The 18169-nt window shown below is 26.8% G+C and overlaps 2 protein-coding genes and 1 non-coding gene across 3 annotated transcripts; 2 read left to right on the top strand and 1 right to left on the bottom strand.

The window, feature by feature from the left end:
• Positions 1-5893: 5893 nt before the first annotated feature.
• Positions 5894-13518, top strand: LOC112682418 (pancreas transcription factor 1 subunit alpha-like). The gene is made up of 3 exons (XM_025553018.1): positions 5894-6355; positions 7355-7702; positions 12895-13518. The coding sequence occupies exons 1-3, from the start codon at positions 6187-6189 to the stop codon at positions 13068-13070; spliced, it is 693 nt and encodes a 230-aa protein (XP_025408803.1). The 5' UTR covers positions 5894-6186; the 3' UTR covers positions 13071-13518.
• Positions 8700-8905, top strand: LOC112682457. The gene has a single exon (XR_003148518.1). It is a non-coding gene; the product is annotated as a small nucleolar RNA U3 (small nucleolar RNA).
• Positions 13519-14819: 1301 nt separating the features above from the next.
• On the bottom strand, positions 14820-16754 carry LOC112682421 (transcription termination factor 4, mitochondrial). The gene is made up of 2 exons (XM_025553021.1): positions 16542-16754; positions 14820-15790 (listed from the first exon to the last, which is right to left on the bottom strand). The coding sequence occupies exon 2, from the start codon at positions 15780-15782 to the stop codon at positions 14904-14906; it is 879 nt and encodes a 292-aa protein (XP_025408806.1). The 5' UTR covers positions 15783-15790; positions 16542-16754; the 3' UTR covers positions 14820-14903.
• Between the last annotated feature and the right edge of the window lie 1415 nt (positions 16755-18169).

Raw genomic sequence — 18169 nt, 5'->3', positions numbered from 1 at the left:
TAAATAGGGTAGACCCTTTGCACGAATCGCCTAGGACACAATAATATTGCAGCTGTCTAAGCTTACGTCACACCCACACACGTTCATTCACTCATATACATATATTTATGTACATATATTCTAATACATATATACATATACTGCATAATACACATATCTCACTCTTACTTTTTTAAGGGTTTAAGTTTACATAATCCGATGTCGGGATCACTCAAATTGCAAACACTATCTGAGAACGTTCTCTGTTGATTTTCGATTTGTTTTTGTACGTATATGCGATCACCCTAAAGATTAAACTCCTATATTCTTTAGAATTTATAATTAAATATATTTCGATAAAAGGGAGTGATAATTCTCTCTAAAAAAAAAAAAATCGCTTAACTTTCGTACAATCAAATACACACTTAATACTGTTTTATTGTTATAGATAGTAATCAAGATATAATATTTTGATCACATATTATAATAGTATTATTTTTATATAATATATATAATATACAGCTTTATGTATGAACGTAAACTATAGTTATTGATATATTTTATTGTATTTTTAACTTTAACTTCTCAGTTTTCCCAAAGAGTGCTTATGACTGCATAAGATTATATTTTATGTTTAAGGTGTTACAAAAATTAAAAATATTGAAATTAGAATAATCAGTGGTTAAAAACACCGTATTAAATTCTGATAAATTTTAAATACCTATTATTTTATCACATCTATAAATAAAATGTTTTTTTAATGTATGTTTTATTTTACAATTATTCCTTTTTTTTTAAAGTAAAATTCAAATAATTGAAGTAATCTTAAAGATAATAATGTTATGCACCACATAAATTTTAATTTTCAATGAATAAATAGATACGATACATTGATAAGTGATGAGTTTATAAAGAGAGAAAATATTGTGGTCAAAATATCAATAACATAATATGTCATAATATTATTATATCTTGGTTAACTTAGTTGTAGTTTAATTGAAAATTAATTATTAATATTATAAGAAAATTTTTTTAAAAAAACTCTTGTGTAGAAATGTAATAGCTCGATTACCAGAAAAATGTCTATGCAGATATATAATCCTGTCTATGTATATAACATATTTAAATACAATTAACCTATGTACAAAACGTTATTTATGTTACTTAATAGGCGTAAAGTGTGAATATTGAAAGGATATCTTGTACAAACCCTTACACGTGGCTCGGCACGTGTCCCAACAGGCTGCACGTGTAGCAGTTTAAATAAAATAATAATGTTTAGTAATTCGTAACCTACTCATCGAGTTCATAATTTAAAAATAACAATAAACATTCACATCAACCAAGTATTATATTTTTTTTATAAAATATACTTTATTACAAAAATTTGAAAATAATGCAAGTATTAAGTACTATTTAAGAATAATTGTAGTTATAATATTCAATTTTATTCGATATTGCTTATTACATTTTCATAGTTTTTATAATTGTGTATAAAGTTCTAAATCATTGTTATTATTCTCTCTATACATTTATAGTAATTATAAATTAAATAGTAAAATTATAATCAAATTAATTAATTTAAAATTAATAACTAATCTAGCAGAAGTATGTATAATATAGTATATTTTCTTATATTTGATAAACAACTATTAAAAGATATGTGTAATCTCAACTATAGCTATAGTAACGAATAAAGATACATACTGGCTATTATATATAACTACTTCTGGTAACTATATATACCATTTTTTATTTGTAATTTATTATTTTCTTAATTATTAAGATTAACAAAAATAACTTTAATAATTTATCTCTAATTGTTTTAATAGAAAGAGTAATAAGCTTATTGAAACTGATTTTAGCAACTATAACTAAGTGTATTACTTGTTAATATAACTTCAAACTTTATTATAAATGTACTAATAATAATATTTTTCTTATTTAAATACACATGCATATTCATTTATTATACATTCCTTATACATGTATAAGGAAGTAGATATTTATTATTCCTTTAATATAATTATATTTAAACCTATTTATTATTGCTATTAGGAATAATTAATAAATCATTTACTTTCTAACCGTTAAGTAATAAAATACATATTTTAGATTATGAGCAAATCAGGAAATACAAGTATATTAGTTTGACAATGATATTTTCAAAACAATTTTCTATAATCAAATTGTAATTAAAAGGTAAATTAAAAGTATTTTCAAGCCTGAAATTTATTCTATAAATTTAGTTTTTAAATTTTTTCATTAAATTATGTTCAAGCACTAGGAAAAACAAAATAAAATAAATAATAATGTTAATGTTGGAAGTTTTGGCCGAGCTAATTTTCTTTTATTAATATTTGAAATATGACGACATAGTTGATTATTTCCATAAATATTAGAGTTTGAGAAGATTATTGTTATAAATGAATAAATTATTTATTTTATATAAAAATTATTACAAATAGTCGTTTAAACTTCATATTTACTGATTCTATAAGTGTCATAAAACCAAATATTATTCATATGCTTAATGTAGTCTTGTGGATTTATTTTAAAATTGTCATAAAAACTAAATAAATAAAGAATCAAAAATTATATTAATTTTTGTATTGTATGATTTACTTATTTTAATCAGAAGTTATGATTTTATAAGATTTCATAATTAGAAAACCGGACATTTATCTATGTATTATATCTATTTCAACGTAGTCGGATTTAATCTAAAATATTTAACAAATGTTCGTATAAAAGTACCAAAACATTTAAAAAATTATTTATTCCATAATTTAATTAAACAATTTTTAAGCAACCATCTAAAATTTTTTTTCGAATTTCTAAATTATTATTTGTCTTAGTTCTAAACATTATTAAAAACATTACAAAATGTGTATTTATGAACAGTGTTTCTTAAAATGTAACGTAACGTGACGTTTGAGAACGGCAAGCAAATCATTGATTTGTCCTCGGTTACCCCTCTGGGAAAGATAGCACCTGTTTGTGAGCACACAAATTGTATAGTATGGCATTAGATATATGGTAGAGAGTTTGATTTTATAGTAAACACGTCACTCTGGTGAGTGAAGTTCTTATATTTTACAAATATAAAATTGTTAAACATCATTTTATTTATATTTCATTATATTATATTTACAAATTTATACATTATTAATTTCACCCTTTTTTATCGTGTGGTATACAAATAGTTAAAAATTAAAAATATTTTTTTATACAAATCAATAAGTAACCTAACCTTATGATTTTCTTCAAGGAGATAATTTATCTCTTACATTGTTTAGTCGGTATCTTACATATTTGAATTTATAATTGTTACTATGTTATTATCCAATGATGCAAAAAATGTATTAAGATATATTATAGTTGCACAAACTATGTTGTAAAATTACAAATTGATTTAAATAATATTCATAAATATTGTCAAAAAAAATGCTATGTATTTAAATTTAAATAAATGTTCTACTATTCAATTTTCATTGAAAAGAATACCGATGTAATTCTAGAGTAAAATTTCATTCCAAAATTTCCTTCAGTGATCATATAAGATAGATATTATTTTATTAGAAATAAAGCTTCTGTAAAGTTAAGATTTTTAATATGTATCTTTCAACATTTCTGAGTCATATCTTCATTGAAAACATAATGTTAATCAATATATTGATTATATATAGTCCATTTTAATTTCAATTATACTCTGCTAATTTCTTATCCATAATTGATAACAAAAACACAATCTTAAAAAATTGTATTAGATTTTTTTGCTTTCTATGTTGTGTTTGTAAACCTCCTCACTATTTCTATAAATTTATACAATCTTAATACAAAATTTAACAAATTTATACAATTTTTTTTAATATGCAAACATAAGATCAGCGATCTATGCAATTATACTTAAGATTTTTAATACAATTATAAATAACTAATATACATATTATTCCTTATATATACGAGTACAAGGTGGTCCAGCATGTTTCATCGATGGAAACATCTCTATAAATATTAATATTTTTCCAATTTTTTTGAAAAATATAACATTCAATTCGTATTTTCTTTCTCTAGTTTTTTTTATAATAATAACTGTTGGACTTTAAATTTCTTCATATTAAAAAAAAAAAAACATTCTACGAAACAAAGTTTATGAAAGATCCAATAATTTATTTCATAGTATATAGAGCAGAGGACTTGTAGGTAAAAAAAAACATTAAATATGCAAGCAATTATTCACTTAAAAACCATATAATATGCACTAAAAATTTGCTATATTTTTTTTTTTTTTTTTTAAGCAATTTATTTACAAAATATATAAATCATTTAAATATTGCCTAAAATTAAATCGTTTTTCACATCCTACTTTAACATCACAATACCTGCAGTATAGGACTTAATCGTCTGTCAAAAACACATTGACACCAATTCTGATAAATAAATCTTTAACCAACTGTTAAGATACTGTTTATCTTTAGACATTTTAATATTAAAACAATACACAAAGAAGAAAAGTTTACACGATTTACCAATAAAACGCACATGGGAAGATTGCAGAACTTAAAGGACTATAATATTAAATTATTTTCGAACACTAAAAAAAATTAGTACAATAAAATTGTTTGGTATTGTTAACGTCCTATCGGAAAATGTATGATGTAAGCTACGTGTTCACTGTTTATAAATAAATTTAACCGCCGATCCTAGAAACATATTACTAGGAAAAAGGTGAGTCTACGAACAATCAACAACCATACTATATGAATAATATTTTAAATTATTTCTAATTCGACAATATTTTGGTTGTATATTAAATGAAATTAGAACATTATCAGAGAAGTATTGATGAAATGATACATTATTTGAAATATACATTTATATGCAAAATAAAATTTCAAGGCTTGCTTTGTGAAAGCATGAAACATATTTGTATCATATTCTGCTATTTTTTTGATTTTTCAAAACAAGTATGAAAATGTTACAAGTCCTCTGCCCTAGTTATAACTAATGTATGAGTGTTGAAAGAAAGGAAAGCTTATATGGTTAAGTATAATATCAATACAAATATTGTCATAAATTAGTATTAATTAGATTATTTTCATCTCTTTCATTGATGGATTTATTTATTAAACACAATAACCTCGTAGTGTCTTATTATCGCGGCGACTAATGAATAGTGATTTACCTAATGTATGAGTACCTTATACTGTTAAAAAGGTTTACTAGGTTTAAAAGGTCTATACTATATATTAATAAAATATTGTAAATAATTTACAAATCTAAGCTGTGTGTTTTATAAATATATAATTGAAATTTGGTTGAAATTATTCAACAGTTAAACGATTTATTTTTTTGGTTAATCTGTTTCAAATTTTCAATTTGGAAATTGTTGCGGTTCAAAGTTTTATTAGGATGAATACTTACCACCCACAATTTGTTTTTAGTATTTTCACACCTGAATTAATATTTTTATTAAAACATTATAATATTTTTATCTAGTTGAATAATGATGAAAATATTTATATAAAAAATTATTATCCAGGTTATTGATTTTTACTACATAATTTGAACACAAAATTATTGAACCGTATGGTGATTATTTAAATAATATTTTTTTTTTAAATAATCATTATTAATTTCTCTGAAAAAAATTACATTAAATATGATGGGCAGAATCGATTGAAGTCTGGCTTTCCTGTCGTTATTATCGCATGTGTTCTGTCTACAATTCTCAAAAACCTCGCAAGATCTAGTTAGCGCCGGCCCTGGTTCTCGAACTTGCGCAGGGCACGCGAGCACACCGGTATACGAACGCGATCTGTAGCAGGGATGGCACGACGAGGCGTGGTCTTGCGGCGCCGTCCCTTCGGAGGCGTGCGAACACTGTTCGTCTCTGCTACCAGAAGCATATGCGCAAGCGCTTATGGTATGTGTGCGTGTGTGCGAGTGTTTTCACTCGCTCCAGGGTCCGGCCGCATCAGTGTTCCGGTGGCCGTAGTCCATCAACCAACGTAACTGCAGCTGCTCATCACTAAGTTAACCGTGTATGCTTACCAACTATTGCAAAGCATACGCTTGTCCATCACAGTGCGACTCTGTCGCAGACACCACCTCTACGTGGCCTTCGCCGGTTACATGTCGGGTACGAACTGACACGTACTCCGCGATATCTGCTCTCGTGCACCGGCCGTGTGATTCATAACCATGGACCACCATCACCACCACTATCAATTGCACCATCACCACAACGCGGCTCACCATTATCATCACGCGCCGCCGTACGCCAGGGACTATTTCCTGTACGAGTACTCGTCCGGTTCCGAGTCCGACGGGACCAGCTCGCTGAATAGCGACTGCGATTCTGGCAATTGCGGTAAGCCACGTACATAATATTATTGATACTGCGTTCCGCTATACATACTCTTATTGGTCTAATGAGCGCGCCGAGCGATCGAAATGAATCGCTCTAGAGTCATGTTAATAATACAAGTTTAAAATATACAAATGCCTTTAAGAATCGTAAGGTTGTCTTGATGTCGATTTCGTCTTTTCCAAGCTGTCCCTTAAATCATCGTTTTTCGATTTAATAATCTGCACATGAAATCAACCCATTGATTCGTTTAAATCTAGTTGGATTAGATAAGTACGCTAAATGTGAATGGACCACCGAGGGCGATTTTTGGTCCTTCACCTGATTGTTCCTTGAACAAGATTTTCCGGTGTAATTAACAAAAAAAAAAAAGAAATGTAAATCAAAGTATACGTTGTTGGTCATTGTACATATACGTATAATAAAGTTTAAATGCAACAATGAATTTGTATATTAACATATATACTAATTTATACTAATCAGTTTCTATTCATCCATTTTTTTTTTTTTTAAAAATTAGAAAAGTCAAAAATAAACTTTAAGTTGTATATATAAGTGCATGATAAATAAACTTGGGATTACACGGCATGCAATTCAGACTGACCCCTCTACGAAGTGGCATGCAATTTGGACGTTCCAATTTATATTTATTTTTTTGTCATTCAATTCGGATGCACTGTTTTTGCGAATTTCTAGTAACCATTTTATTTTTTTTTACCATAAAAAACACACACATCATGGTAAAACCAAGGTATTCCTTTTTTCACTCATAATCTAAAATTGATACTAATTTTCAGTTAACAGCCATAATAATGGATTACTTTGATTAAAATTAACTTTATTACGCGTTGTTTTAATGTAAAAATTAAATTAAACAAATACATAGCCACAACATATTGTGTTTATTGCATTTCGACCCTATTGATTTGGTTTTTACAATTATTTATTGTTACGTTAAAATCAAAAAAAATAAGTTTATGAGCGTGATGGTAAATTTTTCAGATGGTTCGGGTCGTAAGAAAAGTTCGCGATGTCACAGGCAAAAGACTCAGCAGCGGCAAGCAGCAAACCTGCGTGAGAGACGTCGCATGCAGAGCATTAACGAAGCATTCGAAGGACTTCGGGCGCACATACCTACTTTACCGTACGAGAAACGTTTATCCAAAGTAGATACACTGAAGCTGGCCATTGGGTACATAAACTTCCTGTCAGAGTTGACTAGAGGCACGGGACCGACCGGGAATGGTGTCACATCGTTGAATGTGGCCAAACTTACAACGATTGCCGGTCGACTTCACAGGCCACCGGCTCAAGTCAAAGAACAACCTGTGAAAAAATTCATCGTCAGAGGTATGGACTAATACAATTATTTTAAGCATTTATTAATTTAAACGCATTTCATTACTTTGCGAAAATAAATAAAACTGTGATTAGATTACACGTCATAATATATTATGCGTATGGTCATGATTATTTTCATGATATTATAATATTATAAACAAGTAATAACTCGCACAAAATACCAACAAGAATCATAACTTGCAAACAAAAATTTAAAAATGTACGACTTGATTGTATTTATGGTTTAAATTTAAATAAAGTTAAAGTAGATAAAAAGGTTAAAACCTAAAGAAATAAATTTTGCAATAATGAACATTAGTTGTTGAAAATTATTTTCTTTTAAATAATAAATGGTTATACCTAAATGAAGAAATAATTTGAAATTTAATAATTTCAAATATACACAAACACAATAGTATTTAATTAAATGTAAATTTATTCCAAATCATTATAACAAAATTTACCTTCTTCACTGATGTACAATTTAAGGCATCATGAATAGGTTATTGAAAAAAAATATTTATGAACAAAATGTTAAAACACAATAAGAGTACTATGAAACTAATATTTATAAATTAATTATAACAAAATTATAGTTAAAAAAATAGTAAATATATTTTGATAAATTATGGTAAATCAATTTTAAATATTTACAAAAAATTTGTATTTTGCAGTGGCTCAGAAATGTTATAACTAAATAAAAAGTTAATAGTTAGTAAATTGAAAAAGTTGAAGCAATTCGGTTAACAAACGAGTCAATAGATGGCGCTGTAAATGAACATTTTTTACATGGCAAAGATTAAATTGATTTTTTTACCTTAAAACCAACATATTTATAATAATTACATATGATCATTAAACAGTTTTACATTAAAAACATATTAATCAGCGATAAATGCGAATAACTTTCAGAGTAGAACGTCTAACGTGTACATTGATGTTTCAAAAACCGTAGGCGAAGAGAACAATTGTAATACAAATACAAGTAAACTATAATCCAATGATTAAGATCATACTTCACAGGATCATTTCTGTAGTATGCATCGTCCCCTCCAGGTGCAAATCTGGAGTCGTCATTGGCCACGATGATGAGACTAGTCCATTCACTTGAGCGTGAGACAGCTGGTGTTTAATCGTTATGCGATTCAAAAACATTTCAGCGACGATGATCGCTTACGGTTCGCCGGTTGGTGGGTGGACAATCTGAGTGGTTCACTTTTTAGAATTGTATTTAAACTTATAATCGATCCTTAATTAAAACTTCTGTATATGGAGCACATGTGTTAAATAGTTATTTGTTTTTAGTTATTTTATTATACACATACCCCTATAGTTTTTATGAAAAATTATTTAAAATTAAAAAACATTAGCAATTCTTTAATATTATTCTATTTATTATGATGATAAATTATAAATATTTTATTACTTATATTTATATTACTTATAGCATTTAACAAAAAGTCGAGCAAAAATCTGTTGTTAATTCACGATTTACTATGAAAAATCGGGGCCCCGGAGTAAAATTTACAAGTATGAACCCGAACACCGTTTATTATTGTCAAATACTTCAAATTAAATTTTACCATGAAGTAGTCTTAATCTTGGATATGCTATAGCGATTAAACATTACGCCGATAGTGCGTAGTAAATTGTTTACCGAGGAAACAAAAATAATTAACATAATTGTAAAACCATAAGATACTTCGCTCCACTCAGAATTTAAAATATTTTTATAATGAATTTGTACTTCTTGAGAACACTTAGTTATAATTTTCTAAATAATTCTTAAACCAAACATTTTTTATTGATAAGAAAATAAAGAAAATGGTAATTTTTATTTGTATTATAAGGTGATAATGCTTTTGTTACATCTTTTGAGTATTTGATTGAAGACTTCAGTCAAAAAAAAAGTAGAAGCAGGGCCGGATTAACCTAGGTGCAAAAGGAGCATTTGCTCCAGGGCGGCATAAATAAAATAGCCTCAAAAAAATTATTTAAGATCGTCATTAATACAAGAAGAAATGTTCAATTTATCAATTTTATGCGTAGAATCTAATTTGTTTGAGAAGAAATAACATAACCACTTATAACTATTAAATCCATAAAAAAATATAATTAAAGAAAAATAAATAATATTATAAAAAAAATAATATTATATAATACATACATAGTTAAACGGTTATAGTTTTTTTTTTTTTAATTGATGTTAATATTAAAATAATTTTAAATAATACATTTTTTAATTCAATTAAATAATTTTTTTAATATTAAAGTAATTATTACACTAATTATTATCTGTATATTTTGAACCAATTTATAAATATTATTTTTTTATTTTTATTTTATTTTATTTTACAAAACAGGCCGTGACCCAAAGTACAATTTTTAAAGACACATACATACAGATTTAATTATAATTTAATAAGTTATACAAAAGTGAAAGTGGGGATATTCTCGTTTGCAATGCGTATAATTTTGAAAATAGGTCTGTTAAATGAATAATTAGTGGTGCAGATGGGGATGAAGAAAGGATAATGTGATCGAGAAAGGAAGTTAGGGACTTTGAAATTAATTTCACATAATAAATCAGGACAATCGATAGATCCATCCATAAGCCTTCTCAAAAAGTCTTGACTAGCAGAAATACGCCTATCAGCAAGTGTTGTTAACCCAAGTTTAGTTAATACTGGCTCATAGTCGTATGGTTGGTGAGTAATATGGAGTACCCTAACAGCAAAATATAAGAATTTTTGTTGGACTACCTCTACTTGGTTTTTAGCAATTACGGTATTAGGGTCCCAAATAACCACCACATATTCTAGAATAGGTAGTACAAGAGCACAGTACAATGATTTTAACGGGACTAACAAGTTGAATTCATTGGAGACTCTCTTAACGAAACCAAGTGTTTTAAGTGCCTTACAAGAGGATTTTTCAATATGATCATGGAAGTTAAGTTACCGATCAAATGTGATACCGAGGTCATTTGCTGTACTAACAACATTAAGGGATACTTCTTTTAGTAAGTAATTATACATAATAGGATGATGAGTTCTGTGGAAGGATATAGAGTGACATTTGTGAATATTAAATTGTAAATCCAAATTATCAGCCCAATCACTTAATGCATACAAATCATTTTGAAGCAGTTGACAGTCACTTTCACAGCGAATTTTTAAAAATAACTTCAGGTCGTCTGCAAATAATAAAAATTTACTATTTCGAATAACACTTTTGGTAATATTTATGAATAGGGAGAAAAGTAAGAGAGAAAGATGTCCTCCTTGAGGGACACCAGATGGTATGTTACAAATGGCGGATTTATAACCAAACACTTTTACGTATTTCTTACGATTTTTTAAATATGAGCCAAACCATGACAATAAAGGTTCTCCAAAACCACTATCCATTAAAATTTTCAATAGAGTCTAGTGATCTACCCTGTCGAAAGCTTTACGGAAGTCAGTATAGATGACATCTACTTGATTACCACTTGTGAACATTTCAAATACATAGTTAACAAATACTAGATTACAAGTTGTACTAGAACGCTTGGGGCGAAATCCGTGTATATATATCTTATAATTGTATTTTGTCAGTATTTTCCATTAGTTTAAAAAAATTCTTTGCAAAATTATTCTGTGATATTAACATATATAACATATTATATATTTAACATATATACTTATTTATACTTTTTAGTTTAAGTAGATTAATTATTATATTAGGTACCTATATTTTATAATAGTATTTTATATTTTTAATTTATACATAGAAACCAGGAATTTTTTTTTTTTTTTTTGGTTTCACTTAAACTTTATTTCTTTAAGGATGAAAGGGGCAAATATTATTTGATCCAAAGCGGCATTGACCCTTAATCCGGCACTGAGTAGAAGAGTTTATTTTTGAAAGCATAACTGGAATGTAAATACAGATTCATACTGTACCTTATGCAGATATTATATTTTATTCTTAATCTATTTAACTTTTTGTTTTATTTATAGATTGTTCTAACATCATAACTGGTATTTTATTTAAATTAATTAATTATATACACGAAAAACAAACCACTCTTTGAATAAAAAAAAAACTTTAATGCATTATAGGTTGTACATGTAATCTACAGTCGTTAAACAGCGGTGATGATGAAAATCTGCTCTAAGGAGATTAAAAATGCATTATTTTGCACCTAATTAAAAAAAAATGAATACCCCCAATACGGCAGTAGGGGCCCCGCAAATAACGTGCCGCACAGGGCCTCGTGGTGACTAAAACCGCCACTGATAATAGGATTTACTTTTATTTAATTTTCATCAACATTTGTATATATGTATTATATTTCATACTTTGGCTAATTAATTACATAAATTAATGTCAATAATTGATTTGAAAAATACAATTTAATAATATGTATTTATAATAACTAGTTACTATTTTTTTATTTTTCAGTAGTTTCAATATTTTTTCATTCAATCTGATATCTTTTATAATAAATTGTATAAATAAATGTTTAAAACTTTTAATTTTGTTAAAAAGTTATAAAAAATCGCGAAGTATAGTCTAAAGTTTAGACTCTTAACCTGTGGTTCGAGGCAGCCCTAACACATTACATACGTCAATACATGACATAAGTGCATTATTATTAATAATGTTGGATTATTATTTATTCTTTTTTTCATATATTTTTTTTTTTTATATATAATAGATAGATTTTATCTATATACATGTTCAAAAACTTGTGTTTCAAGTATAACACCAACCATCACATTAAATTAATGAAAATTAAATTTTAAGAATATTAAAAAAAAAACAAAACAATTAAATTGAAATTTATTAAAAATAATTATAAATATGTATGGTTTGTTATGCCTACTAGTGTAATTTATTATATAAAATAATTATTATAATTATGATTTTAATAACATGAGATGTTTTGTAATACAAAAATTATTCGAAAAGAATTGGTAAGGGGGATCCACAATTTCTAAAAATCTTTCATCAGGAGTCCGTGATCTACAAAAGGTTAAAAACCGCTGCTCTAAACAATTCATTATTAGAAAACAATGTAAGATAAAACCAATAAATCTGTTTTAAATAATATTCATAATCTCTGATAATGACATGCATTTTATGTGTTTTTAATAGTATTTAATAAAAACGTCCTAGCTACATTAAAATACTGGTTATTATAATGATTCCAGGTGCTTTCGGAACTCCGTATTCACTTCATTCGTTGTCATGGTCAAGAACAAAAGAAAACTGTCCTAATAGCGCAGGAGTAATGCGAGCAAAATTATGGAGACCTGAAGTAGGATCTCCGCGTAATTCTGGGTCAACTTCCACCTCGACCTGTTCAACATCTTCAAACAAACCATAATAACCGTATAGTGTTACATTAAATATATTTTCTATTATATCAAACTATTATAACGTCTATAATTGAACGTAATTTTTATTATTCATTTATATCGATACTATATTGTGTTTTTACTGTTTTATTTTTGATTGTTAATATTATAACTTTTTGTGTATTTAAAATTAATAATGTTTTAACCATCTGTATTAAACAGAAAAAAATTCCCTAACCCTCAATTATTCGCTAACTAAAAGCCAACTAATGCAGTAAAATAATTGAGTTTCAACTGTAAAATCACTTTTTATGAAATCGCTGGTTCGTATTTAGTGAAATATTTGGTATTGACTTTAATGATTGAGGTGAAAAAACTCAATAACCATATTGTTTTGTTGTGTTTGATCATTAATATCTATAATTTTTAATATTTCATAAAAAAATGTAATTTAAATAAATATTTATTTAATCTAGATATTTGGGAGTACAATTATTTAATTATCCAACCAAATGACAATAATTATACGTTAGAAATATTATAACTAAATGATAAATAACTGTTTTTCTTGATACATTCCTTTAAACTGTTATAAACACATAAAGATTATGTATACTCGGAACTTGCACTGCGAATTTATACTTCCATAGCATGTTATATTTCCCGGATCCTTAAAAGGATGTCACACCCGCATGTGTTGTCTCCATCTGACATACGTACAACATAGCAAATTTGCGTTCAGTGATTCAAATGTAGTGAAGTAAGCTTTAATATTAAAGTAAACTGACCTATAATCATATTTTAAGGGAAGAACATTATCTGTGTTTTGTTGGTCTGGTTTTTCCGATATTTTAATTTTTTAGCGAGTTATTATGTTTTTTTGAATGTTATATTTTACATACTCATAACACGCTTAAAAATTAAAATATTGGAAAAACCAGACCAACAAAACATAGATAATGTTCTTCCCTTAAATGTTGATAATAGATAGTTTACTCTAATATTAAAGCTAACTTCACTACATTTGAATCACTGAACGCAAATTTGCTATGTACGTATGTCAGACGGAGACAACATATGCGGGTGTGACGTGCTCTTAAGATACTAATTGTACATACTTAAGTACAATACAAATATTCAAATTTGTATCTAATTGTACTACAAATGAGATTATAAAATAATTGTATACAAAATGCTGAGGCAAAGGACCCTCTAGGAGTTACAGGCTTCGGGACTCTAGCTCTCCCTGCCCTACTTTCTTGCCAGCCATAGATATTCCTCCGACTTGAATCTTACCCAAGTGGACAGAATCACTGACAAAAAGCTGTCGTTTTTGAAAATTGTTCACTGGATAGAACTTGTACAATTTCTTCAATTTCCTTTGTAAATTGGTGAGATTGTGAGTAATTCTATACTTTTTAGCTAACTACCTTTTTTTTTATAAGACTTGTTTCAGAACAGTATGGATTTCATGAGACACTGTGTCATAAAGAACAAAATGTACTAACAGTAGCCAGAAGGACAGTTACACTGATAATTATTATATAAGTTTAAAGATGTTATTTAATCATACATTTTATTTATTTAAACAGTCTATAGTTAATTTGTTATAATCATTTTTGTTAAAAAATAAATAATAAAATAAATTTTAAATTGGCTGTACAATGCAAAAATGAAATTAACCATATTATACATAATAATAATAAATCTAAAACACTAAAATATTAAAATCATATATTTATATTAATGTATTATCTTAAACTTTTTTTTTTTTTTTTAAATAAAAGTTTAAGAATGGTTTATATAAGTCACATTAACACAACTCAACAATAAAATATTCTACTTTTTTTTTTGTACGATAATTAACAATCATCAATGAAGTATTCATTTTCATCAAAATTATCATCATCATCTTCTTTCTCCAGTTGTTTTTTAAATAATCTTTTAAAGACAAAATATTCTTCAGCAGTAACTCCAGCAACTTTAACAGCAAATTGTTTATCATTTGTTTCAATAATTTTCTTTAATGCAGGATTATTAGTCAATAAGTTTGGATTGTTCTTTATATCTCGGTTTTTATATAAACCAAGTTTCACTAAAAAATCATGCCTACATTTTATTTCAAAAAGTGTTGAGGACATCACACTAGTTGTCACAAATTGGGTAGGCCCAAGCTCCATGTTTAACAATAAATAATCTAATTTAGATTGTAGATCTTTCCAATTGTCAAACAAAACATTAGGTGAATATGATATCATTTCCAACAATCGATTCTGTTTATTTCCAACAAATGCTAAAAGCTTAGGGATTCTGGATAGAATTTGTTTCTCATCTAACAACAAACAAGAAGGCTGTAAAACAATTAACTGCCTTAATTTTTTATCATCGAATCGAAAGTTAGTCCACGCATTCATACATTTATGTAAATCTTTTCTATTTACACTTAATATATCAGGATATGAATCAATAATTTCAAGAAGATCAGATGATTTAAAGTCATATTGACTTAAATATTGAAACAGTTCAAACCATCTCGATTCATTATAAGATTTTAATTTATCTTGATGGTTGTTCATGACTTTGACTAATGCTTCATTCTTTACATTTAACTGTTTAGCCATGTCATATAATTGCTTTGACATGGGGTTTGGTTCAGATACTGCATTGGTCATATTTCTGAATATAAAGGTTTTGAAACAATGACATAAATAACACGTCCGAAAAGTTCTCATTGGTAACATTATAGTAACTGAAACAATACATAATTTTATATTAAACAACATAGCTGGAATACTTATAAACAATACTAATAAAATGTTGAACATATTATTGTGCATTTAATTGTACATTAATTTAATTCAAATAATAATTTAACTACTGGTATAATTTCAATAGAGAAATTACTTAAATATTAATAATTTGAATTTTATTAAAAGAAAACAATTTAATTTATATTTTATAAAAACTAAACTCATAACTATTTTAACTAACGTTAAGTATCATATAACTTGTTTCAAACAATATTATTTATTTTACAGTTTAAAATAAAACAAAATTGATTGTTTTCAGCTTTTTTGAAATATTTTTGTGTGTATAATTTCAGTAAATAACTAGGTATATGAAATACATTAGAACTACAATTATTATTACATAAAATATTCAATATGTGTATATTGGTTGATCTTAGAATAGTTTTTAAATGCAAAAATTAACCGTTGACTACTTAAATAGTTAAATATTAATACTTTACTAATTAAACGAAAATCATCATAAAGTAAACATTAAGATTAGTACTTCACCAGATTTTTCTTCAAGATATCTAAAATAATTTATATAATTCTATCACAACATCAATATTACAAAACAATACTTTTAATAACTATTATATATTTATATACAATTAATGTGTAATTATGTAAATATGCATATTGCATATCAATATGCATCTAAATAAAATATATCAAGAAATTAGAATGATTATTTCTGGATGAAGTACTTACTTTTTATTGTTGAAAACTTTAAACTAACAAACTATATTTATGATCAGTTAACAGTTATGTACTGGAATAATATTCTTAAATGTATGTTAAACACGATAACTAATTTATACATAAGTAATATAATTTAAAATTAAATACTCCTTTTTAACATGAATAACGTTCAAATCAAATAAAGTCGTGAAAATATCTTATATCGTGTTTGAATACTAAACTGTACCAATTGTGTATTAAATAGTTCAACATAATGATACTAACTGATAAGCTGATTATACGAGTATAACCTGTGAGATAACAAATGTATGGGATCCACGGTTAAGAGCAGTGGCGTCATTTGTGGGATGCAAGGGTGTGCAAATGCATTTCATAAAATTATAGTATAAAAAAAATAACAATAATTTTGTAATTTTTTTTTGATTTGTCACAATATTTTGTTGATCACCAATACAATATGAACTAGTTCATCGAAACGTCTAATGATCGAATAAAGTTAATTTTGATTAGTTGTATTATATAATTCAGCGGTTCCAAACTTTATTTTCAGCGGTGCCTTTTTTTCGGACCCAATTTACCCACGGTTTACCCACTGTGAACTACATTACAGAAAAAAAAAAACCTATTGTTAACCAATTTTATTAATTTTATTAAAATTTAACTTAATTATAAATGAATGCATTTTTAAACTTAAAAAATAAATAAAAATTATTGTTATTATAATTATAATTATTATATAAAATTATTATAAGGTTAAAATGAGCATATCCGAATATACAATAGAAAACATTACATCATTTGCAATAAAGTTTTTACGAAAACTATAAGGAAAAACAATTTTATACATTTTAAACTATTTGTTATGAACTGTACGTAGACTGTAGTGCCCTTAGAAAATGGTCGTGGTGCCTCTAGGGCATCGCGGTACACAGTTTGGAAATCGTTGATCTAATTGATTATTGAACAATTTGCTGTGGTGATTTATATAATTTTGTGTTAAAAAAAAATAAAAACCATTTTTGTTAATAACATTATTGTTATTTTTTTTATAGTATAACTTCTATGAAATGATTTACATTTACGCAAAAAAGCTGTTGAAAAAAATTTATGGGATGACCATGCGAGCAACTGGTACCTATTACTTTAGATTTTCAATATTGGTTTTGCATCCCATGAAAAAATGTGAAATGACGCCCCTGTTTAGAAGACCATGATGAGCCCTATACACCGATATCAATAATAATTTATAATTATTATTATTTTATTATTGATACATGTAGGCTGGTTAGATCTAGCCGGTCCACAGTGGGTTAGAATAACATTTAGGTGGCCAAAAATAATAGTAACATAAAATTGAATATATTATGATACATTATTATGAAAACAATATAAATACATTATAAATACAATGTAATTTTAGGTCCGTTACATTAGCACCACCATATTCAAAATTTGAAAAAAAAAAATATACCAACGATTGTTATTTCATTTGTACACATTTGTAATCCTGGTATAAACATTTGTACACCTCCCCAAATGCCCCAAAAAACCAAATTTCCGCGGTGGTGCTAATGTAACGTTACATCAGCCCCCCACTTTTTGTACAGTTGACTTATGGCTTCCAAAATGGTACCAAC

The sequence above is a fragment of the Sipha flava genome, unplaced genomic scaffold (assembly GCF_003268045.1).
Source record: "Sipha flava isolate LNK unplaced genomic scaffold, YSA_version1 203_pilon_pilon, whole genome shotgun sequence".
NCBI lineage: Eukaryota > Metazoa > Arthropoda > Insecta > Hemiptera > Aphididae > Sipha > Sipha flava.
This window is presented reverse-complemented; position numbering and strand designations above follow the sequence as displayed.

Excerpts from the sequence above, each read along its gene's own strand:
- LOC112682421 (XM_025553021.1), bottom strand. The coding sequence starts at position 15,782 with ATGTTACCAATGAGAACTTTTCGGACGTGTTATTTATGTCATTGTTTC.
- LOC112682418 (XM_025553018.1), top strand. The coding sequence starts at position 6,187 with ATGGACCACCATCACCACCACTATCAATTGCACCATCACCACAACGCG. Across the intron at positions 6,356-7,354 it reads CTGCGATTCTGGCAATTGCG|ATGGTTCGGGTCGTAAGAAA; the intron begins GTAAGCCACGTA and ends TAAATTTTTCAG. Across the intron at positions 7,703-12,894 it reads GAAAAAATTCATCGTCAGAG|GTGCTTTCGGAACTCCGTAT; the intron begins GTATGGACTAAT and ends TAATGATTCCAG.